Here is a 25611-nt window from a genome sequence, read left to right as displayed (position 1 = left end):
ATACAGAGAAGAGCAACTAATGAAGTTGTATCAGATTGCAGATTTTCAGAAATATGTAGGGGATAGCTCTTTGACTTAAGAGGGGAAACCATAGTTTCAAAGCACATTCTTTTGAACATTGACTAGAGTTACTGGCCCATAGAACTTGGTGGTAGTAGCTACTGCTGACAGATGTGCTAAAAAGGGACCACCCAAGGTCTTTGTTTCTTAAAGCCAAGGCCCTGCATAGATTGGTGCCAGGGCTTCTCTTACTTAGAGTGGAGAGAGACACAAGAGGTCTATGGAAATTGCATTGGGGGATGGTCTGCTGAGGAGTTGCCTCTTCACAGCCTGTAATAGAAAAGGTGATTATTTTGGAGAAACTGAATCTGCTGAACTCTAAATGGAGAAGAAAGTAGACCTTTTAATTTACTTTATGAACTTAAAGCAGCTATAAAGTTCCTGACTTGTTTAGAACATTTTTCTTAAGCAGTTATGTTTAAGAGCTAATTGAGAATCTTTAGAGTGGTAGGAAAGTTTAAGTTTCATGCAGAGACTCACTAAACCTTCAAACATAGGAATATACCTTGTATTTGAAGGGGTTTTGTAGTAGTTTGCAGAAACGTGGAGAGGCAGAACTGTGAATCTTGGATCTTCTGATAATGTGGAAAGGAACAAATGACAGCCATTTTTTGTGGCCTTGAGTCTTTCAAATAGAAGTTGGAAAGATAAGGACAGCCAAAGCCTTGGGCCCTATAACAACCCCACACCTGAGCTTATCTATGTGGGTGTTCGAAAGCCAGCAAGTTGAAAATATAAGTGTCTTGCAGGCAGGAAAGGAGCACATTTTTTCTGGATGATCTTTAGTAACTAATGGGAAAAGAGAGTCCTAAGCATTCAGTAATTTAGGTTATGGTGATCGAGGAGTCTTATATGAATCTCTGTGATTTGAAAGCCCCTCCAGAAAAAGAGCAGTTTTTTTTTTCTTTCTTGACAGAAATTAAATTGAATTATTGGGTGTGGGCCTGTCACAACTATCAGATCTTTTATCAAGCATTAAGTGGATTTTAGTTAAGGATGTTTTAATCTGATTACTTTCTCCCTTTTTGATGTTTTTAAGGTAAAAGACCTGGTTGCCAGGATACATGGAAAATGGCAGGAAATAATCCAGAACTGTCGGCCTACTCAGGTGTCATTTTATTAAAGTTTTTTATTTATTCTTAGTAGTTTTGCTAAATGGTAACTTTTTATGTTGTTTGAAAAAAAATATTACACAGCACTTTCTTCTAGGTATCTTAAGATAAACTGAAAACTCCAGTATAATAATGTGTGTATGTTTTTTAGTTTTTGTTTGCTTTTCTGTTTTTTAACTTATTTCCAGAGATGGTTGAGCCCATTTTAAAATGTCACATTGCCTCAAAGGGGGTTGATACTTCATGGGGAGCATTTTTCTTAATAGCTTTATTGAGATAAAATTCATGTATCATATTTAACTCATTTAAAGTGGTTTTTAGTATATGTACAGAGCTGTGTGACCATCACCACCAAATGTTTTAACGTACTTTAAAACATTTTTGTCACTCCAGAGAGAAATCCCAGAAGCCATTAGCAGCTACTGTCTATTTCCCAACCACCTGTATTTCTATCCCCAGCTCCCCGCAAGCCTTTAGGTGACCGCTGTTCGTTCTCTCTATATAGATTTTCCTATTCACATTTCCTCTAAGTGAAATGATATACTATTTGGTCTTTTATGACTGGCTTCTTTCACATAATGTTAGGTGAATCCATGTTGTAGCATGTATGTCATTTCTGTTGTCAAGTAATATTCCATTATATGAATTATCCACTTATTGGATGGACATTTGAGTATGCTTCCACTTCCTGGCTGTTCTAAATAATGCTTCCATAAACAATACCATATGGGTTTTAGTGTGAACATGTTTTCAAATGAAAATATTTTGGGTGTATACCTGGGAGTGGAATTGCTGGGTTGTGTGGTAATTCTATGTTAAATGTTTTGAGGAATTGCCAAACTGTTTTCCAAAGTGGCTGCACTGTTTTACATTCCCACCAGAATATATAAGGTTTCTAAATTCTCCACATTCTTGCTAACACTTGTTATTATCTGTGGTTTTGATTATAGCCATAGTAGGGGGTTGGTAGTAGAACCTCATTGTGGTTTTAATTCATATTTTCCAGTGATGAATGATGTTGAGCATCTTTTCATATGCCTGCTGTCTGTTCATGTAGCTTCTTTGGAGAAATGTCGGTTGAAATCCTTTGCTCATTTTTAAATTGGGCTTTTTTTCTTTTTATTATTGAATTGTAGAAAATTTCCATTTGTTCCAAATACAAGTCCCTTGTTAAGTATATAATTTGCTAATATAGTCTCTAATTCTGTGTATTGTCTTTTCATTGCCTTGATAGTATCGTTTGTAGAGCAAAAGTTTTTAACTGTGATGAAGTCCAGTTTTATTTATTGTTTTTCCTTTTGTTAGGCTTTTGGTATCCTATCTAAGGGGACTTTGCTTAAGAGGGGCATTGTGTAAGCAACTGGTATTACATTTGCTATATACTATAAATTTGCCTTTTACAAACTAACGGATATGTTATTGTCTAAAATTATGCCTCTCAAATTTTAATGTGAGTATAGGCATCAATTTGTTGAAGTGCCAATTTTGATTCGTTAGGTCTGGAGTGGGACCTGAGAGATGCTGCATTTCTAACAGGTTCTTAGATTTATGGCAGTGTTGCTGGTCCAAGAACCATAATTTTAGTAGACAGGACCTAGAAGTTGCTTATAGTTTATGTCAAAGCAACAGGAGCACTGAAGATTAATTAGAAAAAGTAATCTCAACTCTTCTGTATTTTGAATCTCTTGGTGTTACTGGCCTTAATAAGATATGCCTGCTCTTTGAGAACAGACTTTGAGAAGTCATTAGTTTAAGACTAATGTTTTGTTGTTAACTTCAGTCTCTGATCCCAAAAGATCTTGTTTTAGCCTGGCCATCTATTGCGGATGTGGTATTAAAATAAATGAATTTAATACCAAAACTTTTCTGTTAGTCACCTTAACATTTTATTTAATCTTCTTAAATATGATCCTCCACATGTGTGTGTTGGTGAGGAAAACATCTTGCACTTATTCTGTACTTTTTTAAAATTAATTGTTAATTGTTGGACCACTAAATGTGAAAACTGATTCCGATTACCATAAATGTTCAGAGAAATATATAATATAAAGATTTTATTACTTCTTTTAGCAAAATCCTGTTTGATGATTAGTAGTTTTATAAGGATTAATGCATAATCTGATTTCCTTTATCCTGTTTTTTCCCCCTTCCCTTTTCTAGGGGCAGCTTCATGACTTCTGGGTACCAGATTCTTAACAGGAGTTGAAGCAGCAAAATATGAACCAAGAGAAATTCAATAAGATCTTTTCCTAGAGGAGTAGAAAGAAAGCTACAAACTCCAGTGGAATGCTAAGAAAATGTGCTGCAAATGTGCCACTTGAATATCTAGTATGAAGCTGGTAATGAAGAAATTGCCATTTCTGAAGCAGATATGAAACATGATCTGCTTAATTTTAAAGCAACTGACATTTTAAAAAGAGCAGCATCCTATAACAAGAGGGGAGTGGTAAAAGCAACTAATAGTTGCATGTCTAACCTACCCCTGTTAACTTCTTTTGCTAAATTGTAAGCCAGTTATCTTTTTTTTTTTTTTTTTTTTTGTTGTTGTTGTTGTTGTTGTATTTATGGCACTTGGATAATCACAGGAAGTATGTAGGAAAAGATTTGGACCAACTTGAGTAGTTGGACATGGAAATCAAGACCCAAGTTCCAGTTGGGTTTCATTTTGCCCTTGGTTATTTTAAGACTCAAAAAGAAAACTTAGAACTGAGATTAATAACAAAAAGAATAAATCTCTTCTGTAATTGCTATAAACCACAGGGAGGTTTCAATACATACATTTTCCTTCACTATTCAAGATTATAAATCTGTAAGGTTTTTAAAATACATTTAAACAGTTAAGAATCAGAAAATTGGTAAATTGCCAGATCCCCCTTAAGGGGAAGAAGTTAAGCTATAAAATAGTGTCTCTGTTTTCATGCCAAAACATTTGTACGCAGTTTGTTTTGGATTCCTTTTAAATGTATATATAATTTTTTAAATACTGGTTAAATCTTAGAATCTTGGCTAAATCTTAGAATTCTGGCCCTTGGTTAGCCATATTACAGATATAGTATAGAAGCTTAAAGATCTGGACAAGTTTCCAAAATCCTTACTTTCATGAGTATATAAGCTTGGCAGAGACCTGGATGGTGTTTATTCTTTGGGACATTGCACACGCGTGTGTGTGCGTGTGTGTGTGTATGTGTGTGTGCACGCACGTGTGTGTGCTTATATTTTAAATTTGTTGCACTTGAAAACCACAGCTGCTCTAAATATTCTTAAACACTGGAAAGCCATCCTTGGGTTTAAATGGTGAAGGGTTGGTAGAAGTGCACATGCTGGTCTTAGCCCAAGGGCCCTTTGAAGCCTTTGGTAGTAATAGACTCTTACTAGCTAACGGAAAAATTCTTTTGTTGACTGAGTGTCCCTTTTGGGGCGGGGGTTTGTTTCTTGAATGAGAATGTCAACAACTTTTTTCCTTCAATATTGACTTGGATGACACAGCTTTCCTGAGCATTCTGAGGTCTCCAGTTGTGGGGGAAGAGATGATGGAGAGGAAGGGAATTGGACTTGAGGTTTATGGTTTGAGAGGGGAGAAAATAATTTTTTTTAAAATAGCTTTCTACCTCTTAATTGAGGCTTAGGAGTAAAAAGCATTTTATCTTAAATTTATCATTTACCATAGTATAAGTAACTTTTGAGCCCATGTCAAGCATTGAGCAGTTAGAGATTTTATAGGGAAGACATAAATCAACTCCCGAGAACCCCGACTGAATGAGGCTCCAGGAGTCCGACCAACAAAAGTTTTATTCTGTGTAGAGTTTACTGGTAAGAATATTATTATCTTGATACTACCTCTCAAGGGTATTATTAGAAAATGCCACTTATGGTTAATGAGATAGATACAAAGAGTTCTATTTGACAGAAGCTTGAAACTCTGGCATCTATCTGCCCAACAATGGGGGCTTTCACTCTTTGTAATTTAATACTTTGTAGATACATTATTTGTGTGTAATTTTATAAGTGTTCATATTTTTCTCATTTTTGCATTGTGTAAAGTGTACAAAATCTCAAAGTATAAAATACTGCTTATATTGCTTGTAATTACAGTGTGTAAATATTTTCTAATCGTGTACATTGACGGGGGGACAAGTGGGTTATTCAGGTTTTTTTTTTAAGTGACCCTTTTGTATTGCAGTTTCAAGAGATAACTGCTCATCAAATTTAAAACCACTTTGATACATTTTTATTTAGCAGTTCCAGTAAGAAAAGTCTCTATTTTTAATTGTCTTTCTTCATTAGAGAAAAATACTTCACCTGTCCCTTTAAAAATGGCCAGACATCAGTTTGAGCCCTTGTATTTATGACTCTGGTAGATGTCTCCATCTCCAGGTCATAACTCCAGTCAGTATTTGCATTGGGTTCTCATACAAATTCTGGATGATTCTCTTTTAGCACAAGTAGCCCATGACTTTTCTCTCAAATCAAGTATTATCCTTCTCCCTCTTGAGTCCCCATGTTCTGTCTCCCTCCTGCTATTGTTGCCCAGTGAATGGGATGGTAGTGGCGGGGGAGAAAATGTTCATTGCACAGAAAATGTCAGGCCACTTTTGGGACTTGGCAAACAAAGCTTGCACTGAGTGGTGGTGTGTTTGGCAGTATTACTGTGCCAAAAATAACCTTGTCTAATTTTCTGGATATGTATGTCAAACTTATTACCCTTATTGCAAGCTGAAAATTAAGGTACTTGTAAGTGTTTATGCTTTTGTGTGTAACTGTTTGCCTTTTCTGAACTGCTTTTCTTGTTATCGGAAAATACAATTTCCTTAGTTATATCATGTTAAGTGAAGAGGCTCTCCATGCACAAAATGCATCGATGTAGCAGTAAAGTAACAGCATTTGTACATTTCCTGTCTATCTTCTGATGGCAGCGGTGCCTTTGTCACCTTTTGGAAGGTTGGCATTTTGGTTTTGTTTTGAAGTACAAATAATAGCTTGCTTTTGACTTCACAAAAATCTCCCCAGATGTAAGAGAGAGAAAAAAGGCATGTTGTCATCTAGGCTCAGTCAGGAGCATTTGCATTTTTATTTCTGTCCAAGCAAGTATAGTTGGTGGGGACTGGCCAGTAATAATGCGTGGAGTCTTTAAACCAAGGGTAATTTTTAAATTTAAAAATAAAAAATTTAAGAGGTGACCCAATAACAAGTAACTGAGTTAGAAAATTAGGGAAGAGACTGTCCTGGTTTGTCTCTAAGGAGGCAAGATTAGGGTACTGGTGGCTGGGCATGTGGAGCGTGCTCTGCGATGGTTATTTCTTGCTCATTTACAGTGCTGGGGCACCTGGTCATCTGTGCATCTGCTTTCCCTGGGCAGTCCTGTCAGCCAGTTACTCCACCAGCTCTTAGGCAGTTTACAAGTAAATGCAGATTTCTTTTCTTTTTTCTTTTTTTTTTTTTTTTTAAGATTTTTTACTACATCTTGTTTAAAGTCCCATGAATGTATGTGTGTGTTATTAAAAATGCTTTTTCTCAGTTTGACCATGTGTTCGGTAATACTTGTTTGGGAGTGGGGGACGGTAAATATCTGGAATGCCCTGTTTCTTCCCTGCCCTGCCCCCTAATTTTTAAACTGATTGTTTTTTCCTCTTGCTTTGGATTCTTCAGTCTGTTTTTTTGGCTTGATGTCACTTGTTTCTGGAATACATAAAGCTATAGTTGTACACAGTTCACTTTTACATAAACTTTTAATAATGTGCTGCATAATTTGTGGCCAGCAGTTCAGTAATCTCATTCTTACATTACCTCATTCACTCGGATGATTCAACAACTATTGCGTACCTGCTGCATGCTAGGCACTCTTGAGGATTGGATTCAGTGATGAACAATACAAACAGATCTCTCATGAATCGTACCTTCTGTCATCCGGGTGCAAATACTGTTATTGGCCAAAGAGGACTAGAAAGAAATCGCTTTGGCCTGGCTCCCTTGTTCTAGAGCCTAAGTCAAGGAAAGGGGAAGCCATATGATACAGAAGCAGGGCTCAGGACCACCTCGCACCTGCCAGGCAGATAAAGCTGTGGTATGCCAGCTAAGGGAAGACACAGTTGACAACTCACAGGAGAAACTATTATGAGCTCATAGAAGGGCTAGGCATGGTTGCCAGAAGCCTCAGGTTCCAGAACATGCCAGTATTTCTCCCTTCTGACAGACTGCTTTGGAGAAGACCACTTGTGAGCATTTTTCTGACTGGGGTAGAGGGGTGGGGGAGTAACAGCCAGACAAAAGCAAAGATACTGCCTTAAGTACTGAGATGCTGGCAGTGTAGCCTTGTGCAAGTTCAGGGCCTTGACTTTGACCTTAGTCCTGACCTCACATCCCAGATTGACCAACCGTTTGATCTTTGGCAAGTTACTTAACCTGTCTGAACCTTAGTTTCTTCATCTATTGAAAGGAATAATGTATCTATCTCAGAGCTTATAAGGATTAAGGGAATAATGCATGAAAAGTACGTAGCAAGGTGCCTGGCATATATGCTAGGTATTATTTAGCTCTAATTTGAAGCTCTTCTCAGATGACAGTTAAAATTGAACTTAAGGAGGGTCACCTAGCTGGCTTGGTCAGCAGAACATGCTACTCGAGTTGTGAGTTTGAGCCCCATGTTGGATGTAGAGATTACTTAAAAAAATAAGTTGAGGGGCGCCTGGGTGGCTCAGTGGGTTAAGCCTCTGCCTTCGGCTCAGGTCATGATCCCAGGGTCCTGGGATCGAGCCCCGCATCGGGCTCTCTGCTCAGCAGCGAGCCTGCTTCCCTTCCTCTCTCTCTCTCTGCCTGCCTCTCTGCCTACTTCTGATCTCTGTCTATCAAATAAATAAAATCTTTAAAAAAAAAAAAAATAAGTTGAATGAAGGCACTTGGTTCATTGACATCTAAGCAAACCATACCTTAAAATTGTAGTGTGGGTATGCGCTCTTCCTTCTGACAGCTCCAGAGCCTTCTCTGTCCAGCTCTGTTCTACTGGTAAAAATAAATAAATAAAATTAAAAAAAAAAAAAAAATATATATATATATATATAAATTTATGGCTTTTTTAGGACTCAGCATGCCAAATCTGAGAAGGGGTGGTAGGTGGTGATTTTCCATCAGTTGTCGCCATATCCTGACACTCCCTTTTCCTTGCTAACCATTCCCCAGGCTGGAGTCAAGAGAGGGCAAACCAGAAGGCCCAGCTTTGGGTCTGACTCCAAGACGACTGGCTGGGAGGAAAACTTAACAGGCAAAACAGGCTTCTGAGGCACAGTGGGACAGTGAGACTACAGCACTGGTGCCCTGGTGACAGTCCCTACTGAAGAAGGACCTCAGCTGCGTATTTGGCCCAAATAAAGATCACGCGAGCTAAAGGGAGAGTGCCGGGCAAACCAGAGGTGGAGATGGCAAAGCAGGAACCGAAATGCAACCACAGTGGACAGGAAGCAGGACAACCTGACTAGGCCAGAGTTCTTTGCCTCAGGGAACCTCTGCTCAAGTTTCAGGGGTTCAAACCGACCACCTTCACCTAGGATCCCTGCTATACAGTGAGTAGCTGCTCTGTGCGAAGCCTGGAGCCAAACGCTGGTGTGTAGGTGGCAGAGAACAACAGGCATTTTCTTAAAGCGGAGTTGGGGGGAATAGCCTAGCAAAAACAAAACCACATTGTGCAATCTGTGCTTGTGAAGTCCTACACCAGAAGCTTTTCAGATGGGATCCTCTCCTAGCCGCCCTGGGAAGCAGCCAGGGTAGTGACTTGAAGGCTGAGGAAAAACCTGCTCACAGAATGCCCTGCCTGTGTCCCAGGACACAAAGTCAGTGGCTGGGTTAGGATTCATTTCTTCCTTTGATTTTGAGTCTCTCCCACTGTCAGTATTCCCCTCATTCATATTTTATCAGCTTGATTTGCAGAGAAGAGCATTGTCAGGCTTTCTACAGAAAGTTCGTTTAATTGCCATCCCATCCGATCAGTAGGTTCAGAGCCTCAAGTGGAGAACGGCGGAGAGATGTGGATTGTGATGTAAATCTCTATTATCAGGATCCTTCCGCAACTGCTCAGCTACGGTTCTGCAAGCGCCCTGTTGGGATTCCACATTGTCACTTACACATTTTGTTCATTTGAAACGTGTGAGGTTCTGAGTCTGCCGTCTGGGCACCTTTGAGGAGAAAGGCTTGCCTCACAGGGTGTAGGCGCGAGTGGGATGCTAAACCCGCCACCTGATCACTGCAACTGCACAAGGACCTGAAGTGGGCACCAAGAGTTCTATGAGAACAGGAGGAGCTGTGTCGTGTGGCCCACTGGGCCCCTGTAGTCCAATCTCCCGCCTGGTACTGCAGGGCTAGCCATCTTCCGGCCTCCCTCCGCTGTCTCCCACTCCCGCCCCCAACCCACTTTCCCACAGGACTGCAGACTTATTTTTCTTAGCCATGTCTTTCCTGGACTTCCCAGCTTGGACTTCCTTTCTCTATTAGGATTTTCTTCTGTGGTCTCTCCCAGTCTATTTGCTGACTTTTCCCTTCTGTTTCCTACTAGCAACCTTCCCATCCCATCACATTAAATTCCTTTTCTCTTTCATACCTCTAACTTTCTGCCTTCTCCTCCAGTACACATCTGTGCACAAACTTGCACACTTATGCCTTTGATAATTCCCCTTCAGGTGTACCCCATATCCCTCTTCTCAGGCTTTTCCAGAACTGATTATCCTCTCTGTAAACAAGAAAGAATTTCAAGGCCAGCCACTTAACCTCTTAGAGCCTGTTTTCTCATCTATAAAATGGAGCTATGAATCCCTCAGGATAGAAAGAGGGTACAGTTTTTAAAATGAAGCTGGCTAGTCTAAGAGTGTGTGTACACTTTAACATAAGCATTTCTCCCCAGCTACCTCCCCCTTCACATACACACATCCTATTTACAGAGTGCTGGGGGAGGTGGAAGTGTAGCGTGGGCCCTGCTGTCTAGCGATCTGCAGTCACACACGGCAGCCCAAACTACGAGACTGTATGATGAAGTGCCAAACTGAGCTGTGGGGAATTCAGGAAAGAGCGATGGCATGTCTTTCCCAGAGTCCTTTCCCAGAGTCCTTTTAGTTCAATAATGACAGCCATTTGAATCTTGTTCACCCTCCTTCAGGCCAGTGTGTATCTGCCTGTTCTCCTAACCCCTGCCTCGCCAGAGCTCTGACTCCCAGGCACATGCAAGAGTCAGTTATCTGTGTCCCTGTCGCCTTCCTCATTTTAGTCCTGGTCTTGGGCCTATTACAATACTGGCACGGATGAGGGAAGGGGGAGGATCAGGCCAGGTCATGGCTACAGCCCTGGTTTGATTCAAACCCTAGAGGGTTTGACAGCCCGTGAGGCAAAGGTATAGTCTGAGTTGCTGGGAACCTGCAGCACAAAGTTTGCATGGGAGGACCATCCCGGATCTCCCCTGGTTGGGGAGTCGATTCTGAGGGGGACTTCCTAGTTTTCTTATAGGTGAGGTGATTGAGCCACAGAGGGACAGGATACCTGATTGCCTATGAGGAGAGTTCACTGGAAGACCTGGAGTAAGAATGATGTTGAACATGAGCTGGAAGGAAAGGCAGTTATCTGAGTGACCCAGTCCCTGAGGAGGTAAACCCCAGTTATTGGAAGGTTTGGTTGAGTGGACAAGCGCAAACCGCTGTGGCTTACTTATCGGGAAAAACAGCATTGTCTCTGTGAACTTCTGGCCAGGCTGTTACTTCATCCCTCCAAGCCCGACTTACTCAGACTTCAAGCTGAAGGACCAAGCAGCTGGAGGCTCTTGAGCTGGGAATCCAGACCCCGTTCTGTGTTCAGAGCTGCCCCAATGCTTGGCCGCACGTACTGTGGCGCACTGCACCCTAGGCAGAGAGCAGAAGAGGGTGGCAGGAGCGCAAGAAGTGAGGTCCAGATTAGAGGACAGGTCAGAGGGCCTTCGGAAAGTTAAGCCCCCAGAGGAGAGGTTTGTAAGTCCCCAGCACTAGGTAAGTCAGAGGGGTCCTAGGGAGAGAGGAGGGGGAAGGTGGGCTTTAAGCCCATCGAGAGCGCATGGGATGATAAGGCCACCACTAGGGGGCAATACGGCGGCCACGGCCCTAGGGGGCGGAGGACGCCAGATGTCCGGAGGCCGTGGGAGTCTCGGCTTCAAGCCTTCTCTATTGTGTAAGGTGGGGGGCGCCAAAGAAGAGAGCGGCGCCCTTCCCTGCACCCCACCCAGTCGGCCCCGCCTCCATGACCCCGCCTTCTAGCCCCCGCCCCACCCCCGGCTCCGCCTCCACCACCCCCCGCCCCGCCTCCGGCCGCGGCCCCTTCCTCCCGCAGCTGGTGCTGTGGGGCCGCGGAGCTTCGCATCGCCGTCTCCATGGCCCGGGATCCGAGCGCAAAGGTGAGAGGCAGGGAGTGCGGGCGGCAGCGGCGGGGCCTGGGGCGGGCGGGGGGGGGGGGGGGGGGGGGGGGGGGGGCCGGCCCTCCCCCCCCCCCTTCCCCCCCCCCGGCCGGGCCAGGCCTTTCTCGCCGGCAAGTCTCCCGGTCCCGCATAAAGGCTCTGGAGGGGCGCGGGCCAGGCCTCGGGCCGTGCTGGAAGCAGACCCGCCACCGCGGAGTCGGGGACCGGCTCGGGGCGGGGACCCGCGTGGCGAACAGTGTTCCCTGGGATCTGGGTCACGTCTCCAGGCGTCCAGCAGGATCGAAGGAGAGCTTGTCCTCGAGCTGCAGCAGTAGAGACTGAGATCAGATCTGAGGAGAGGGAAGACCCGCGGACTGTGCAGGGTGGTGGAAGGAGAGCGTAGCGGGGGAGGGGCTCTCAGGCCAGAAGAGACGGCCATCCTACTGGCCAGAGGGGGATGCCGCCTACACTAAGCAGGTGGACATCTGGGATGAAGGTCGAGAGCCTGCCGATCCCACATCGATCCTGTTTTGTGGGGAGGGGCTTCTCCCCTCCTCAATTTCTTCAGCCCTAGGATCTAATATTCGGAAGGTGACCAGAGTTCAGGGGACTGGCCCTGGGGAAGAACACAAACTGTGGTACTGGGGGTGGAGTGTGGGGTGTGGACTGGAGACCTTGAAGCCTTGTGGCCACTGGGGGAGGGAGGGCAGCAGCTCCGCCCCCTCGTTTAGCCCCGCCCGCCCTCCCAACAGGTTAAATAAATGGGGGCTGGGAGCCCCTGCCCAGCTCCCACATTTCGAACAGCCGTTTATACATCGGAGTAGAGCAGCGCTAAGTTACACCATCCACTCCATCTTTCCTTTGCTAAAGCTAGGGGCCTCCTTCCACCTGGGTTAGGTACCCCTCCCCTCCTTTGCAGAGAGGCCCATCCCATCTGAGCATCAGAGGTCAGATGCCTCCCCACATCACTACACACACACTTGGAATCTGGCCTTAAAATTGGGATTTTCGGGAAGGGAGGGAAGCTCTGCACCTCAGTAGGCACCGATAGCCTCCAAGCCTGCAGTGAGAACTGGACCCCTGTTTGTACATATGCTTGTCTCTGCATACATGTAATTGTGTGTTTAAGTACTGTGTGAACACACACTTACTCGACCCTTCTGTGAACATGAACATGCCTGATCCACTGTATTGGTGGGTTTATGTGCATGTCCCTACACAAATGTGTGTATGCGCTGGATCTTTCTGTGAATAGGTGTACAATCCTTCAGATGCACGTGTGTGGCTTTATAACCTTCCTTGTCAATCTCTGAGACTGTGTGACCTGCTGAATGAGTGGATGTGAATACAACCTTATTTGTCAATGTGTGTGAACACATCTGGCAGGCTTTTACATGAACATATGCATGGACAAACCTCCCTGTGAACGTACGTTTGCATGACTCTCCTGTGAGTACACGTGTTCACAGCCCTGTGAACGTGTGTATGTGCACCTATTGCGTGCGTGTCACACCTCTCTGGATTATGTGTGACTTTTGCCATGAGCCACACTCAGAGTGGTTCCTCTGACCTGGGGTGTGTTCCTCCTGCCCAATCCTAGGGCTGATACCTCGTAGCCATAGGGCGCTCCGCTGCCCCCCCGCCCGACCTCCACCCCCTGCTTCCGCACTAAGCAAATAGGAGGCCCCAAAGATAAACAGGTGTGCCTCCACAGTGAGAGGTGGGGCATGGGCAGTTTGCCTGTGACTTCCTGCTGCCCAGCCCCCAAACGAGGAGCTGATGCCCTTTCTGTGGTCCAAGGACCCTCTTCTCTCCACTTATACTACATTCTACCCCCTGGGCTCTGACCTCTACAATGCTGACCTTTACCTCTTAAATAAATGCTCCAAATTTCTGTTCTCCCTCTGGCCAGTTTCTGGTCCTTCCCCTCTCTTCAAGGCCACATAGTTAATAATTGACCTGGAAAGGAGGGGAGAGGCCAGTGGGCCCTGTGGCCCTGTCTGTGGGTGTCTGATGAGACTGGATGGGTCAGGCTTGCTTTACACCTGGCCTCGTCAAGGAAGCTTTCAAGAGCCAGCTCAGAGGTCAGGCCTATTACAGGGGTCGCAGAAGGCCTGCCACCTACTTCTACCCCATCCCCAGCTGGTTGGCTTGAGGGTCCAGGTGTGGGAATAGTCTCCAAGCTGTGCCAGGAGAGGTGGCCAAGAACTCACTGATCTTATCATTCACCTTTTCCATGTTGCTTATGTCTCAAATGGTCTTGCACACTAGAGCCTCTGGCACAGACTTTACACCTGTGCGGCCCCAGGGTCCAGAGACCAACCCCCCACCCCCACCCGCCGCCATGTCTATGAGTGCCTGTTTGCAGGCAGGGGCACATGTGGATGCCTGGCCAGCGGGTGCAGTATGGACTCGCATGGGCAGAGTAGAGATGTGCACCCTCTCAGAGAGGAATGCTGAGGAGGAGAAGCATCTAATTAAAGAGAAATTCCAGAGGGAGCGCTCAGGCCAGGGAAAAGAAAAAACAAAGGGAAAACGGGACAAAATAAACAAAGGCCCATTAAATGTCTCTGCCCAAGCCTTCTGGCGTAAGGCACCCCCGCAGGCAGCCAGGGCAGCTGCTGCCCCAAGTTTGGACTCATTGTTGCTAAGAGAAGGCGTTCTCCCTGAAAACGGAGATCCAGTTGAGATGGAGGCCTAGCTTAGCTTCTGACTTGATCAGAGGAGGACCATTACTTTGGGTTTGGGCTGGGAGGAATCTAGGGTCTTGTAAAGAGGGCAAGTTCCACCCAACTTTGCATCAGAGCAGAGAGGTAGACAGAGTGACAGTGAGGTGATCCTGACGTGGGATTCTGAGGGCCTTCGCCCACAAGTGCCCCCTGAAGTCTGGGGATGATGCCATCTACCTTCTACCCACATACAGATCAAAGAACTTTTTTTCCTGTTTTTTCTTTAGAAAACGGACCTCAGAGAACCAAGACTAGTCCTTCTGTCGGGGCAGGGTGATCCCATCAGTGACCTACAACCCCTCTATGACCCTACAACAACTCCTTCCCACCATGGAGTTTGTATTTGATACAGAAAGGCAGTGTGTGATCCATCCCTCCCTCTGACCTCTAACCTGGGATTCCATGGCCACACAACCCTGTGATTCCATGTCCCCTCGATTCCAGGACCCTCCCTGGCCCCATGACCCCTGACCTTCCAAGTGACCTCTCTGGACCTTGACCCCCGTGACTGTTCTTCCCCTGTGGCTCTGACCCTGGTTCCCCTTGGGGTTCTTACCAGTGTGGGCCTCCCCAGGAAAATGTGGGGGAGGCTCTGGCCCCTCTTCCTGAGCTTCCTCACAGCAACAGCCGTCCCTGGACCCTCATTGCGGAGACCATCCAGAGAACTAGATGCCACCCCGCGGATGACCATCCCCTATGAAGGTTAGACACCCCCCCAACCCGCTGCAACTTTGAAAGGCAGCTGGAGCCACGTCTGGGAGTAGAGAGGCAGCCCCAGAGCTGGGCTTACTGCTCCCACTCTCCCCAGAGCTCTCTAGGACCCGGCACTTCAAGGGTCAAGCCCAGAACTACTCAACACTGCTGCTGGAGGAGTCCTCCGCAAGACTGCTGGTTGGAGCCCGAGGTGCCCTGTTCTCTCTCAATGCCCGTGACATAGGAGATGGGGCGCACAAAGAGGTTAGCCCCTAGAACCTGGAGCACCGAGAAGGTCTCCAACTTTATCCAGCTCCCTGGGACCTCAATTTCCTGGAAGCCCTGCCAGCCTTCCACAGCCCTCTGGTCAGATAGCACTGCCCTTCCCAAGCCAGGTCTCCTTTACCATCCAGGGTCACTCCTGAAACTTACCTGTACCCCAGTTTCCCCTGTTCCCTAGAGTCCTGTCACCTGGTCCCACAGATGATGGTGAAAGACAAGGATACTGGGGTCAGCACATCAGCCCATTCCTTTTCCTGTCTCCAGATCCGCTGGGAGGCCTCCCCAGAGATGCAAAGCAAATGCCATCAGAAAGGGAAAAACAACCAGGTATGTGGTCTGCCCTGTCCCCAGTTGCTTCCTTCCTTCTCTTCATCTGGTCAGGGTTGGTGGGGATGCAAATGGAGAGGTACAGATCAGCCAGGCAGTCTCAACAACCACAGCAAGCAGGTGAGTGTAGCCAGAGCAGCAAGCCCTAGGTGCAGCACTTACAGTCCAAACATCTGGTGACCTACTGGCTTGGCCTATAGTGGCATCTTAATCTCTCCTGGGCTCCTGAATAATAATCAGGAGAGCAATAGTAATCTCTAATAAATGCTGACTTAGCTGTTGGATCTCCTAATTCCAAAATAACCCTATGAAATCGTTTTATACTCTATTTTCCAGATGTAAAAAACAAGGTTTGGTGAGGGAATTGGTCAAGTACCCAGGATCCCGTGGAGGGTGGCAATGAATTGCCAGAGCTTTCCAGCTAAAGAACAGGGTGTCTGCAGGGGCACCATGTAGGCCTGTGGAACAGATGCATCTGGAGGGCTTTTTAAGAATACACATTCCCAGGGGCCCTGGCTGGCTCTTGATCTTGGGGTCATGAGTTCAAGCACCATGTTGGACATTGAGATTACTTAAAAAAAGAAAAGAATAAATACATTCCCTGGCCCAAGGATTCTAATTCAGTAGGTCTAGGGTGGTGTTGGGATTAGCTGTGTTTAAAGAGGAACCTCTAGGGGCCCCCGGGTGGCTTAGTCCTTTGAGGTCTGACTCTTGGTTTCAGCTCAGGTCATGATCTCAGGGTCTTGAGACAAAGCCCGCATCGAGCTCTCCCCTCACCTCGGGCCCCTCTGGTTCCTGGGGCTGGCTCTCAGTGGGGAGTCTGCTTCCCCTCTCCCTCTCCCTCTGCCCCTCTACCTGCTCTGCCCATCCACCCACTCGTGCTCTCTCTCTCTAAAATAAAATAAATCTTTAAAGAGGCACCTCTAAGAGACTCCATCAAAGATGCCTGCTGGTCCAGCATGCAGCGTGGGTAGAAAGTGGGGCTGGTGAGGCAGGAGGAGCCCAGATCATGGAGTACTGTAAGTGCCCAGCTGGGGGATGGGTTTTATTCTGTGACAATGGACACCCTCACCATTTGGCCGTTGACAGACTCTCAAACTTTAGTGTGCGCATGAAGCCCCTGGGTATGTTATAAATGCAGATGCTAGCTCAGTAAGCCTGGGGAAGGGCCCAAGATTCAGCAATTTTAACAAGCTTCCAGAGGAAGCAGACGCTGCTGGTCCCCAGGCCCCACTTCAGGTAGCAAGGCTTTAGGAGAACATTTCCCAAGGCATGTTCTGAGGAACACTACTTTTTTTTTTTTAAGATTTTATTTATTTGTTTGACAGAGACACAGCGAGAGAGGGAACACAAGCAGGGGAAGTGGGAGAGGGAGAAGCAGGCTTCCCGTTGAGCAAGGAGCCGGAGGCAGGGCTCGATTCCAGGACCCTGGGATTATGACCTGAGCCGAAGGCAGACGTTTAATGACTGAGCTTCCCGGGCGCCCCTAAGGAACATTAATTTTTAAAAGAAGGGTTTAATGGTCACATGAGTTTGGGAAGGGCTGTATGCTCAATCCCACAATGCACAGCAATATTCTTAAGGCTCTGAAAAGTCCCCTGATATGGCAAGTTTTTGCCATGGTTTCCAACTTATTTTACCACAGAATTCCTCCCTCACTCCCACCCCTTTGTTATGTAAACATCTTGGGGAAGCGCTCCTAGAAGAATATTAATCCAGCCCCAAGCACTAGATGAATTAAACTAGAGTGAATCTGGAGGCAGGAAAGGCAATGGGGGTTGGGGGTATCCTGGGGGTCAGAGGAAGGAGGCTGAGCAGGCTAGTGGAGAGGAGGGAGAGATACACCAAGGGAGGGACTGGGATGAGACAAAGAGGCCTGCATGGATTCAAACCCTGGGTACCTGCAGGAGGAGGGATCATTAACAAGGCAAAGAAGTCAAGAGGTCCTCAGCTTAAGGCGTTTAATGGGCAAAGAAGAGCTGTGTGCCTGGAGGGAGTGAGGAAGGGGCAGAAGTGGTGGGACCCTTGGTTCAGGACTCTGCTGAGCCACCAGAATTTTTTTAAATACAGCAGTGACATGATTTGGTTTACATTTTTAAAATATGCCTTGGAAAGTGGGTTGCCGGAGGGTGCTGACGGGTAGACTATCTCTGGAAGGAGACTGCAGACAGTGGTAACAGCAGTCCCCTTTGAAGGCAACAGGGATAAAAGGAGATGCTCTGTTTACAACATATCCCTTTGTACCTTTTGAATTTTACACTGCATGCATGTATTCCTCATTCACTGAATAAATAAGTAGCTTTCACAGAGCGGCAGAAGCTTCGGAGAACAGTCAGGCAGTCTCTACCTTTGTCCAGGGAAGAGGCAGCCGTGACACGGACTGGGGTGGTGGAGGTGGAGGGGAAGGGGACCACGTCAGGAGACATGACAGAGAATCCTGGAGAAGAACTGAACATGGGGGTGAAGGAGTGGGAGGCAGCAAGGCTGACTCTTGGTGTCTGGACTGAGAAATAAGTTGGACGGATGAAGTGAGGTGGGAAAGACTGGATGAACAGGTTTAGGAGGGAAGATGCAGGTTAGGGAGGAGGGAATGAGCTTGGTTTGTGACCTGGTGAGTTTGGTGTGTCTGTGGGCTATCAGGTGGAGAGAGGGCCAGAGCCTGGAGACAGATTTTTGTAGTATCACCCCAAAGAGCGTCAGGGGGCAGGGGGCCCCAGGACAGAGGGGCACTGCTGAGAAGGAGATGTGAGAGAAACATCTCAGGGTGGCGGGAGCCCTGGGGGCCCCAGAGCTGGGCGTGCAGGGGACTTCAGGCAATGCAAGCGAAGCTCGAAGAGTGTTTCAGATAATCCTAACAGTGAGACAGAAGCCGAGAAGACAGGTCATACCACTGGGAAGCCAAAAGACAGTGAGTTCCAAGGAAAGTTCTGTGTCTGGGGCAGTGAGCAGGCCCACTGGGATCTCAGAAAGAGCCATGTCCCGTGGGCGGGGGCAAGAGCTGGGTGACAAAGCTGGATTGATTCATGGGAAAGGCCTCTAAGCAGGCTGGGGGCTCACAGCCCTCCCCCACCCACCCTACAGACGGAGTGCTTCAACCACGTGCGATTCCTTCAGCGGCTCAACGCCACCCACTTCTACGCGTGCGGGACTCATGCCTTCCAGCCCCTCTGCGCGGCCATTGTGAGTATGGCTGCCCCCGCCCTGACTGCGGGTCCCAGGCCCCCGGGCTCTGGTCCATGGCCCCAGACTGGTCTGACCTTGGGCCACAGCCTCTGCCTGTCCTCGAGACCACTGACTTCTGGCCCCATCTTCCCGCAGGATGCTGAAGCCTTCACCTTGCCAGAAAGCTTCGAAGAGGGGAAGGAGAAGTGTCCTTATGACCCAGCCCGTGGCTTCACAGGCCTCGTCATTGGTGAGCGTGCACTCCCCCCACCCCCTGTCCCACCAGCATGCGGTTTGTGGGACATGGATCTCCTTGCGAGGACTCACCGCCCATGTGGGTTATGTGCCTTGCGGTATGTGGCGTGTGTCATGCTCGGCCCGTCTCTGCTCCAGATGGAGGCCTCTACACAGCCACGCGGTATGAATTCCGGAGCGTCCCTGACATCCGCCGGAGCCGTCACCCGCACGCCCTGAGGACGGAGGAGGCGCCCATGCAGTGGCTCAACGGTCAGGGGGATGAGGCGCAGAGTGATGGGGGGCAGGGAACTGTTTCTTCATCTTCACTCACTGCGGCACTGGGCCATCCCCTCCCAAAATTCCCGGCTGCACCTGTCTATTCCTGTGCGGTGCTGAGTGAGGGCCGTAGTGGAGGGGATCCCCAGCCTGTCTCAGAGGCCATTTGAACTGCCTGACCCACAGATGCTGAGTTTGTGTTCTCTGTCCTGGTGCGGGAGAGCAAGGCCAGCGCCGTGGGGGACGATGACAAGGTTTACTACTTCTTCACGGAGCGTGCCACTGACGAGGGCCCCAGCAGCTTTGCTCAGAGCCGCAACAGCCACCGTGTGGCCCGCGTGGCCCGTGTGTGCAAGGTGAGTAGGACCAGGTTCAGGGCAAGAGTGTAGAAGCTGAACCTCTGACCCTGACCCCTGACCCTGTGCCCCTACCTCCTCAGGGAGACCTGGGAGGAAAGAAGATCTTGCAGAAGAAGTGGACCTCCTTCCTTAAGGCGCGTCTCGTCTGCCACATTCCACAGTATGAGCTGCTCCGTGCTGTCTGCAGCCTGGACGCCGAGGCCTCAGCCCGCACACACTTCTACGCGGCCTTCACGCTGACCACCCAGTGGTCAGTGCAGGGACAGTGGGGAGAGGAGGAACTGGGGACAGTGTGGGGGCTGGGGCAGAGGTCAGTGAGGGTACACCAGGATCTCTTGTGGGGAGGCTGGCTGCAGAGAGAGGATTTCAGGTGCACCCAGGTAGCCTGGGTGGCCTCCTTACCCTTAGGGGAGGCCCTGAGGCCTAGAGCTGGGGTCAGCCAGGGTAACAGCAGGCTCCAGGAAGGGCAGGGGGCAGGGGACAGGCTCCACTCCATGTGGCTCAGCCCCCTCCCCTGTGTCCCTTCCTAGGAAGACCCTAGAGGCCTCAGCCATCTGCCGCTACGACCTGGCCGAGGTGCAGGCTGTCTTCGCAGGTCCCTACATGGAGTACCAGGATGGTGCCCGGCGCTGGGGCCGCTATGAGGGTGGGGTGCCAGAGCCTCGGCCTGGCTCAGTGAGTGCCCAAGTCTGGGGTCCGCCCTGGGTAGACAGAACCCCTGGGAGGGGCAGAAGGATCTAGCCTTGGGGGTGGCGAGGGATGGGCAGGCAATAGATTCCTGAGCTCGCCACCTCTGTCCCCTACCCCAGTGCATCACAGATTCACTGCGCACGCGTGGCTACAACTCATCCCAGGATTTGCCGTCCCTGGTCCTGGACTTTGTGAAGTTGCACCCGCTGATGGCCCGGCCCGTGGTGCCCACACGTGGACGGCCCCTGCTGCTCAAGCGAAACGTGCGCTACACGCACCTCACAGGGACTCCTGTCTCCACACCTGCTGGGCCCACCTACGACCTGCTCTTTCTGGGCACAGGTACTTCTGAGCCCTGCTCTGAGCCCTTAGGTAACCGAGTCCTTGACCCTCGTTGACTGCTAATCCCCTGGATGACTTTTGATCACAAGTCCCTGGTGACCATTGATATTGATTCTTCAGTGAACACTCACTGCTGGCCCCCCGTGACCACTGGCTCTGGGTGACTGCTGACTCCTGTCACCAAACACCATGATATTCGACCCTGGTCACTAATGCTTGTGAACCCAGTAATTTCTGCCATGACTAGCTCAGAATTCCCAGTGTCCTGAGGAACTTCTCCTGGCTGAATCCTTGTCCCTGATCTCATGACTCCGGAGCCGCTCCCATCAGGCTATTGCAGGGGATCGGAACCAGATTCTGTCGTTGGGTTCTGACTCTCTGTCCTCTCCATACCAGCTGATGGCTGGATCCACAAGGCCGTGGTGCTGGGCTCTGGGATGCACATTATCGAAGAGACGCAAGTGTTCAAGGAGCCCCAGTCCGTGGAAAATCTGGTCATCTCTCCAGTGCAGGTAGACTCTGATTCATGATCCTCAATGTGGCCTTGCCAGAGTAGGGGGAGGGAGTAGGTGGCTGGGCGGTGGCCGTGTGTGTCTGTAGGTGGGAGCCAGGGGTGTTGCCAACCAGCTTTCCTCTCTGGCTCCCAGCATAGCCTCTACGTGGGGGCCCCTAGTGGAGTCATCCAGCTACCACTGTCTAGCTGCTCCCGCTACCGCTCCTGCTACGACTGCATCCTGGCCCGGGACCCCTACTGTGGCTGGGACCCCAGCACCCATGCCTGCATTGTATTCAGCAGGTCCCAGGGTAGCAGGTGAGTGGTGGCAGGGGGGGTCAGGATCCCAGGGGAGGAGGAAGGCCTGCTGGCTGTAGAGGACATGGGGGCAGTTGGTGACAGCCTTAGGGACCCTGCCACTGGGGAAAACTAAGCTCACTTCCCCTGGTTCTGCCTCCAGGACAGCACTGATACAGGACATGGAGAGAGGCAACCGAGGCTGCGAAGGCCACAGGGACTCAGGTAAGTGACCTTCATGGATGTGAGTAGGCCTGGCTGCACAGACTGTCATTTACCTGTGCATGTGTGTCTCCGGACAGCTGTGTCTGTGGGCTTTCGGCAAGGATGTCCTAGCAGAGTCTGGCACAGAGCAAGTGCTTCACAGATAGTTGTTGCCCAAAGGAATCATAAATGAGGAGACAGGCTCAAGATGGAGACTTTTTGTCACTTCTGGAACTTACAGGCACGTGGGGGCCGGGGGCAGGCAATTAAATGGCCACACAAATAATTGTTTTCATTGGTTTTTGTTACAAAAGGAATATTTACAACTATGACAAGGGTTTGAAGGATAGTGGGTACTTCCCCGAGGAAAATCAGATGACTGGGCTGCTCCCTGAAGAGCAAAAGTTAATAGGCACAGCTAACATGTACTGAGTACTTCCTGGTGACAGGCGCTGACTGAATACACACACACACACCATGTCACTTTCTCTCACAGCAGTCAGGGGACAGGTGCCATGATCCCCATCCCTGTGAGAGGCAATCTCTCTGAGGTACAGGGAGAGTAAGTAAACCACCCAGAGTTAATAAGCTAGGAAGTAACAGGGTCAGAATTCAAACCTGGCCCCAAGCAGCCCGACTGGTTTGTGCTTTTCATCACTGCTGTCCTCTTTCCTGCAAGAGAACCAGTGGAGGGCAAGAAGGGGGGGTGACACCCCAGCAGAAGGAACAGCAGGCAGATGGGCTTGGTGTGTTTGAGAAGGGGCTGGAGAAGTGGGCAGGGACCACGGCGAGGCAGGGGGGTGGCATAATTGGTATGGTGTTTTTACACGGTCACCCCACTGCTGCATGGAGAATGGATTAGATGGCGGCCAGAGGAGACCAGCTTCCCTGGTTGGGGAAGAAGAGAAGTGAACAGGTCTGAGATGGATTCTGGAAGCAGAGTCTTGGTGAGAGTTAGATACAAAAGCGAAGGGGGGAGAGAGGCAAAGCAGACTCCCAGGTTTCTTTCTGACTTAAGCAGCTGAGTAGCTAGTGGCGCCATTCACTGCGATGACAATTCAAGGAAAAGACCTGGTATAGTCTTCGAGGGAGGCTTTGGCCTTAGTTCATGTGCCATGCCCCAGAGGCCTCACACTGAGATGCCCTGCAGGCAGAAGATGTCCAAGTCTGACAGTCAGGAGAGACTCCGCTGGAGGTTGAGATTACGAATCACTGGCGCGGATAGCAGGAATTGAAACCACCGGGAAGAGCCAGTGCAAACCTTGGGAACCTTACATGAGAGCATGAGTGCAGGAGACCGTTGTCAGTTGTCACTGTGGTTCCAGATCCTGTGCTTGCTGCTGGGGACGCGAACAGTGAACCATCTGGCCTGCCATCTCCATTGCCCTCCCTGAGATAGACAAACATTGACCACTCCTGTCTCTCATCCCCCTCCAGGGCCACCACCACCCCTGAAAACTCGCTCTGTACTCCGAGGGGATGATGTCCTCCTGCCCTGTGACCAGCCATCCAACCTGGCCCGGGCCTTGTGGCTGCTTAATGGGAGCACGGGCCTGAGTGACGGGCAGCATGGCTACCGTGTGGGTGTGGATGGGCTGCTGGTGACAGACATACAGCCTGAGCACAGTGGCAACTACGGCTGCTATGCCGAGGAGAACGGCCTCCGCACCCTGCTGGCCTCCTATAGCCTCACCGTCCGGCCAGCCACGCCTGCCCCAGCTCCGCAAGCCCCTGCCATGCCCGGGGCACAGCTGGCGCCTGACGTGAGGCTGCTCTACGTGCTGGCCATCGCTGCACTTGGCGGCCTCTGCCTCCTTCTAGCTTCCTCCCTCCTCTACGTGGCCTGTCTTCAGGGAGGCAGACGAGGGCGGCGAAGGAAATACTCTCTGGGTCGGGCAGGCCGGGCAGGGGGCTCCGCCGTGCAGCTGCAGACCGTTTCAGGCCAGTGTCCTGGAGAGGAAGAGGAGGGCGACGACGGGGAGGGGCCTGGGGGACTGGAAGGTGGCTGCCTCCAGATCATCCCTGGGGAGGGAGCCCCAGCCCCACCACCCCCACCGCCCCCACCCCCGCCGGCCGAGCTGACCAACGGGCTGGTGGCTCTGCCCAGCCGGCTGCGCAGGATGAACGGCAACAGCTACGTGCTCCTGAGGCAGAGCAACAACGGGGTGCCGGCGGGGCCCTGCTCGTTCGCAGAGGAGCTCAGCCGCATCCTGGAGAAGAGGAAGCACACGCAGCTCGTGGAGCACCTGGACGAGAGCTCTGTCTGAGCCCGGCCTCTTAGGACAAATGCTCTTCCAAGCCAGCCTGTCTGCCCCAGGCCGGGCTGCTGTTTCCCCCACACAGCCACTCTGTCGTCACCCCCCCTCCCAACTCCAGGCCCTTCTCCCAACTTTTTGATGTCCCTGTAGGGCTAGCAGAGTCAGGCCCAGCCAAAGCCCCCTCCTCAGTCTCCACAGACCCATCTGTGAGCAGCCCAGGCCAACCGGTGCTCCTCAGAGGTGGGTACTCCCTCAGGGCGTGGTATTCTGTAGACCCGGTCCCGGTTCCTATTCCCGTAACCCAAGCACCTGGGTTGCCCCATTTGTCTGCTCAAACCCTTCCTCTTTCTCCCAGGCAGGGCTCTGCAGGTCCAGATGACCTCAATGTCACCACCCTCTGCATGGCCCTATGTGCTGGATGGTCCCGAAACCAGACAAGACCTCTGCCAGCCGCCAGAGCCACCTGAGCCCTGCGTACATTCACATGTGCACATGGATGAGTGTCCATCAGCTGGGCTGCAGGGCCCCCGCCCCCACCTCCCGGTGCATTCTTGTATTTCACCTCTCCTGGACTTTGGGTACCCTTCCAATTGCCACATCCCATACTATCTAGTCCTCTCCCCTAGTTCCAGACCCACGTAGTGACCTCTTTGGCAAGAGCTTGGGAACAGGCCAGCCTGGGGAGGTAAGGCTGTGTCATTCCCCTCTTCATCCTTAATGTGTAGCCCTTGTGAGCCAGCACCCCCATCCCCTTGGTCACTCTCAGGAGTGACAGACAGAGCCCCAGGCATGTCCCTTCACACACATGTGCTTACATTTCCACACGCATTTCTGAGCCTCCCTTTGCTGCCTCGGACCTGTCTGTTGGGTTTGGTCCGTGGACATTTCAGAGGGAGAGCCGTCTCCCGTTCAGCTGTCCTCTCAGACATTTCCCTAGGATGGGTGACCAACACTGCAATGAGCCAGCCTCCCTTTGGGGGACCAAGCATTTGCTACCCCTAGACCAGAGCAGGGGGAGGAGATCTGCTGTCTCACCTGGCACATGAAGCCCGTTCTTGGAACTATGCAAAGGGCAGAGGCTGGGAGTTTGGATGCTTGGCTCCCACCCCTGTCCTACCTCACCGGGGCACTTTCAGGGTCCAGGGGCCTCTGCAGTCTCCAGGCCCATAGGGGACAATCAAATCCTGACTGAGCTCCCCCATTCCCCTTGGGTGAGGATGACTGTTATTTTTGTAGCTGAGAACGTGGAATCCCCACGGATTTTTACTGCCCTTCACCCAACCTCTCCCCCCTCCACCCCACAATGAATGTATTTATTGTAAGAACGGCTATACTTCTTTAGGAATGCCCCCACTCACCACCCAGGTGGGCAGAACAGACATGTGACAGAGTGGGGAGCCTGGGTTCAGCTCCTCCCCCTCTTGTTGGTCAATAAATGCCCTCTCTCCCCACAGTTCTGTGTGTTCCACTTGGTCTAGGCTGGCTTTCCCTGATCGCGAGGGGGCAGGCTTCTGAGCCTACGGATACACTGCTGCAAGGTTCGCTCTGCTCACCATAAAACCATTTGCAGAGAAAACTGGAATCCTCAGCCTCCATCTGGCTGCCCTGGGCAGGTACACAGGCCTTATAGGGCTCTTACTACTCACTGATCATGGTGATAAGGGCCTGACAAACAAAATTACAACTGTTCAAGAATT

General features: G+C 49.7%; 2 protein-coding genes across 6 annotated transcripts in view; both read left to right on the top strand.

Annotated features, from left to right (window-relative positions):
- SLF2 (SMC5-SMC6 complex localization factor 2) overlaps positions 1-8434 on the top strand; it is a 46655-nt gene extending 38221 nt beyond the window's left edge. For 3 of the 4 annotated variants that reach the window (XM_032882115.1, XM_032882102.1, XM_032882124.1), the window contains 2 exons: positions 1100-1168; positions 3333-3705. In XM_032882115.1, coding sequence (XP_032738006.1) covers positions 1100-1168; positions 3333-3368 — 105 coding nt within the window. In that variant the 3' untranslated portion in view covers positions 3369-3705. Of the gene's footprint in view, positions 1-1099; positions 1169-3332; positions 3706-8345 lie in introns of those variants that run through there. The other variant, XR_004385527.1, reaches the window with a different exon arrangement.
- A 6411-nt stretch (positions 8435-14845) lies between these two features.
- On the top strand, positions 14846-25367 carry SEMA4G (semaphorin 4G). Of its 2 annotated transcripts, none has more exons than XM_032882142.1 (15): positions 14846-14996; positions 15103-15251; positions 15534-15596; positions 18678-18776; positions 18915-19008; positions 19152-19265; positions 19458-19627; positions 19711-19880; positions 20161-20305; positions 20440-20662; positions 21059-21174; positions 21310-21473; positions 21616-21677; positions 23094-24154; positions 24274-25367. In XM_032882142.1, exons 1-14 carry the CDS (start codon positions 14873-14875, stop codon positions 23921-23923), a joined length of 2523 nt encoding a protein of 840 aa, XP_032738033.1. In that variant the 5' UTR covers positions 14846-14872; the 3' UTR covers positions 23924-24154; positions 24274-25367. The 2 variants fall into 2 exon arrangements, with proteins under 2 accessions (XP_032738033.1, XP_032738025.1); XM_032882134.1 differs by having other exon boundaries at positions 24270-25367.
- The last annotated feature ends 244 nt before the right edge of the window (positions 25368-25611 follow it).

The sequence above is a fragment of the Lontra canadensis genome, unplaced genomic scaffold, assembly GCF_010015895.1.
Source record: "Lontra canadensis isolate GAN:19392208 unplaced genomic scaffold, GSC_riverotter_1.0 scaffold3, whole genome shotgun sequence".
In the NCBI taxonomy this organism is placed as follows: Eukaryota; Metazoa; Chordata; class Mammalia; order Carnivora; family Mustelidae; genus Lontra; species Lontra canadensis.
The sequence above is the reverse complement of the archived record's forward strand: the minus strand, read 5'-3'. Positions and strand labels throughout refer to the sequence as shown.

Bases quoted from the DNA above. Each gene is read 5' to 3' on its own strand.
- SEMA4G (XM_032882142.1), top strand. From the start codon at position 14,873: ATGTGGGGGAGGCTCTGGCCCCTCTTCCTGAGCTTCCTCACAGCAACA. The intron at 15,597-18,677 runs GTATGTGGTCTG...CCCACCCTACAG, and splicing joins AGAAAGGGAAAAACAACCAG to ACGGAGTGCTTCAACCACGT. The intron at 21,175-21,309 runs GTAGACTCTGAT...TCTGGCTCCCAG, and splicing joins TGGTCATCTCTCCAGTGCAG to CATAGCCTCTACGTGGGGGC.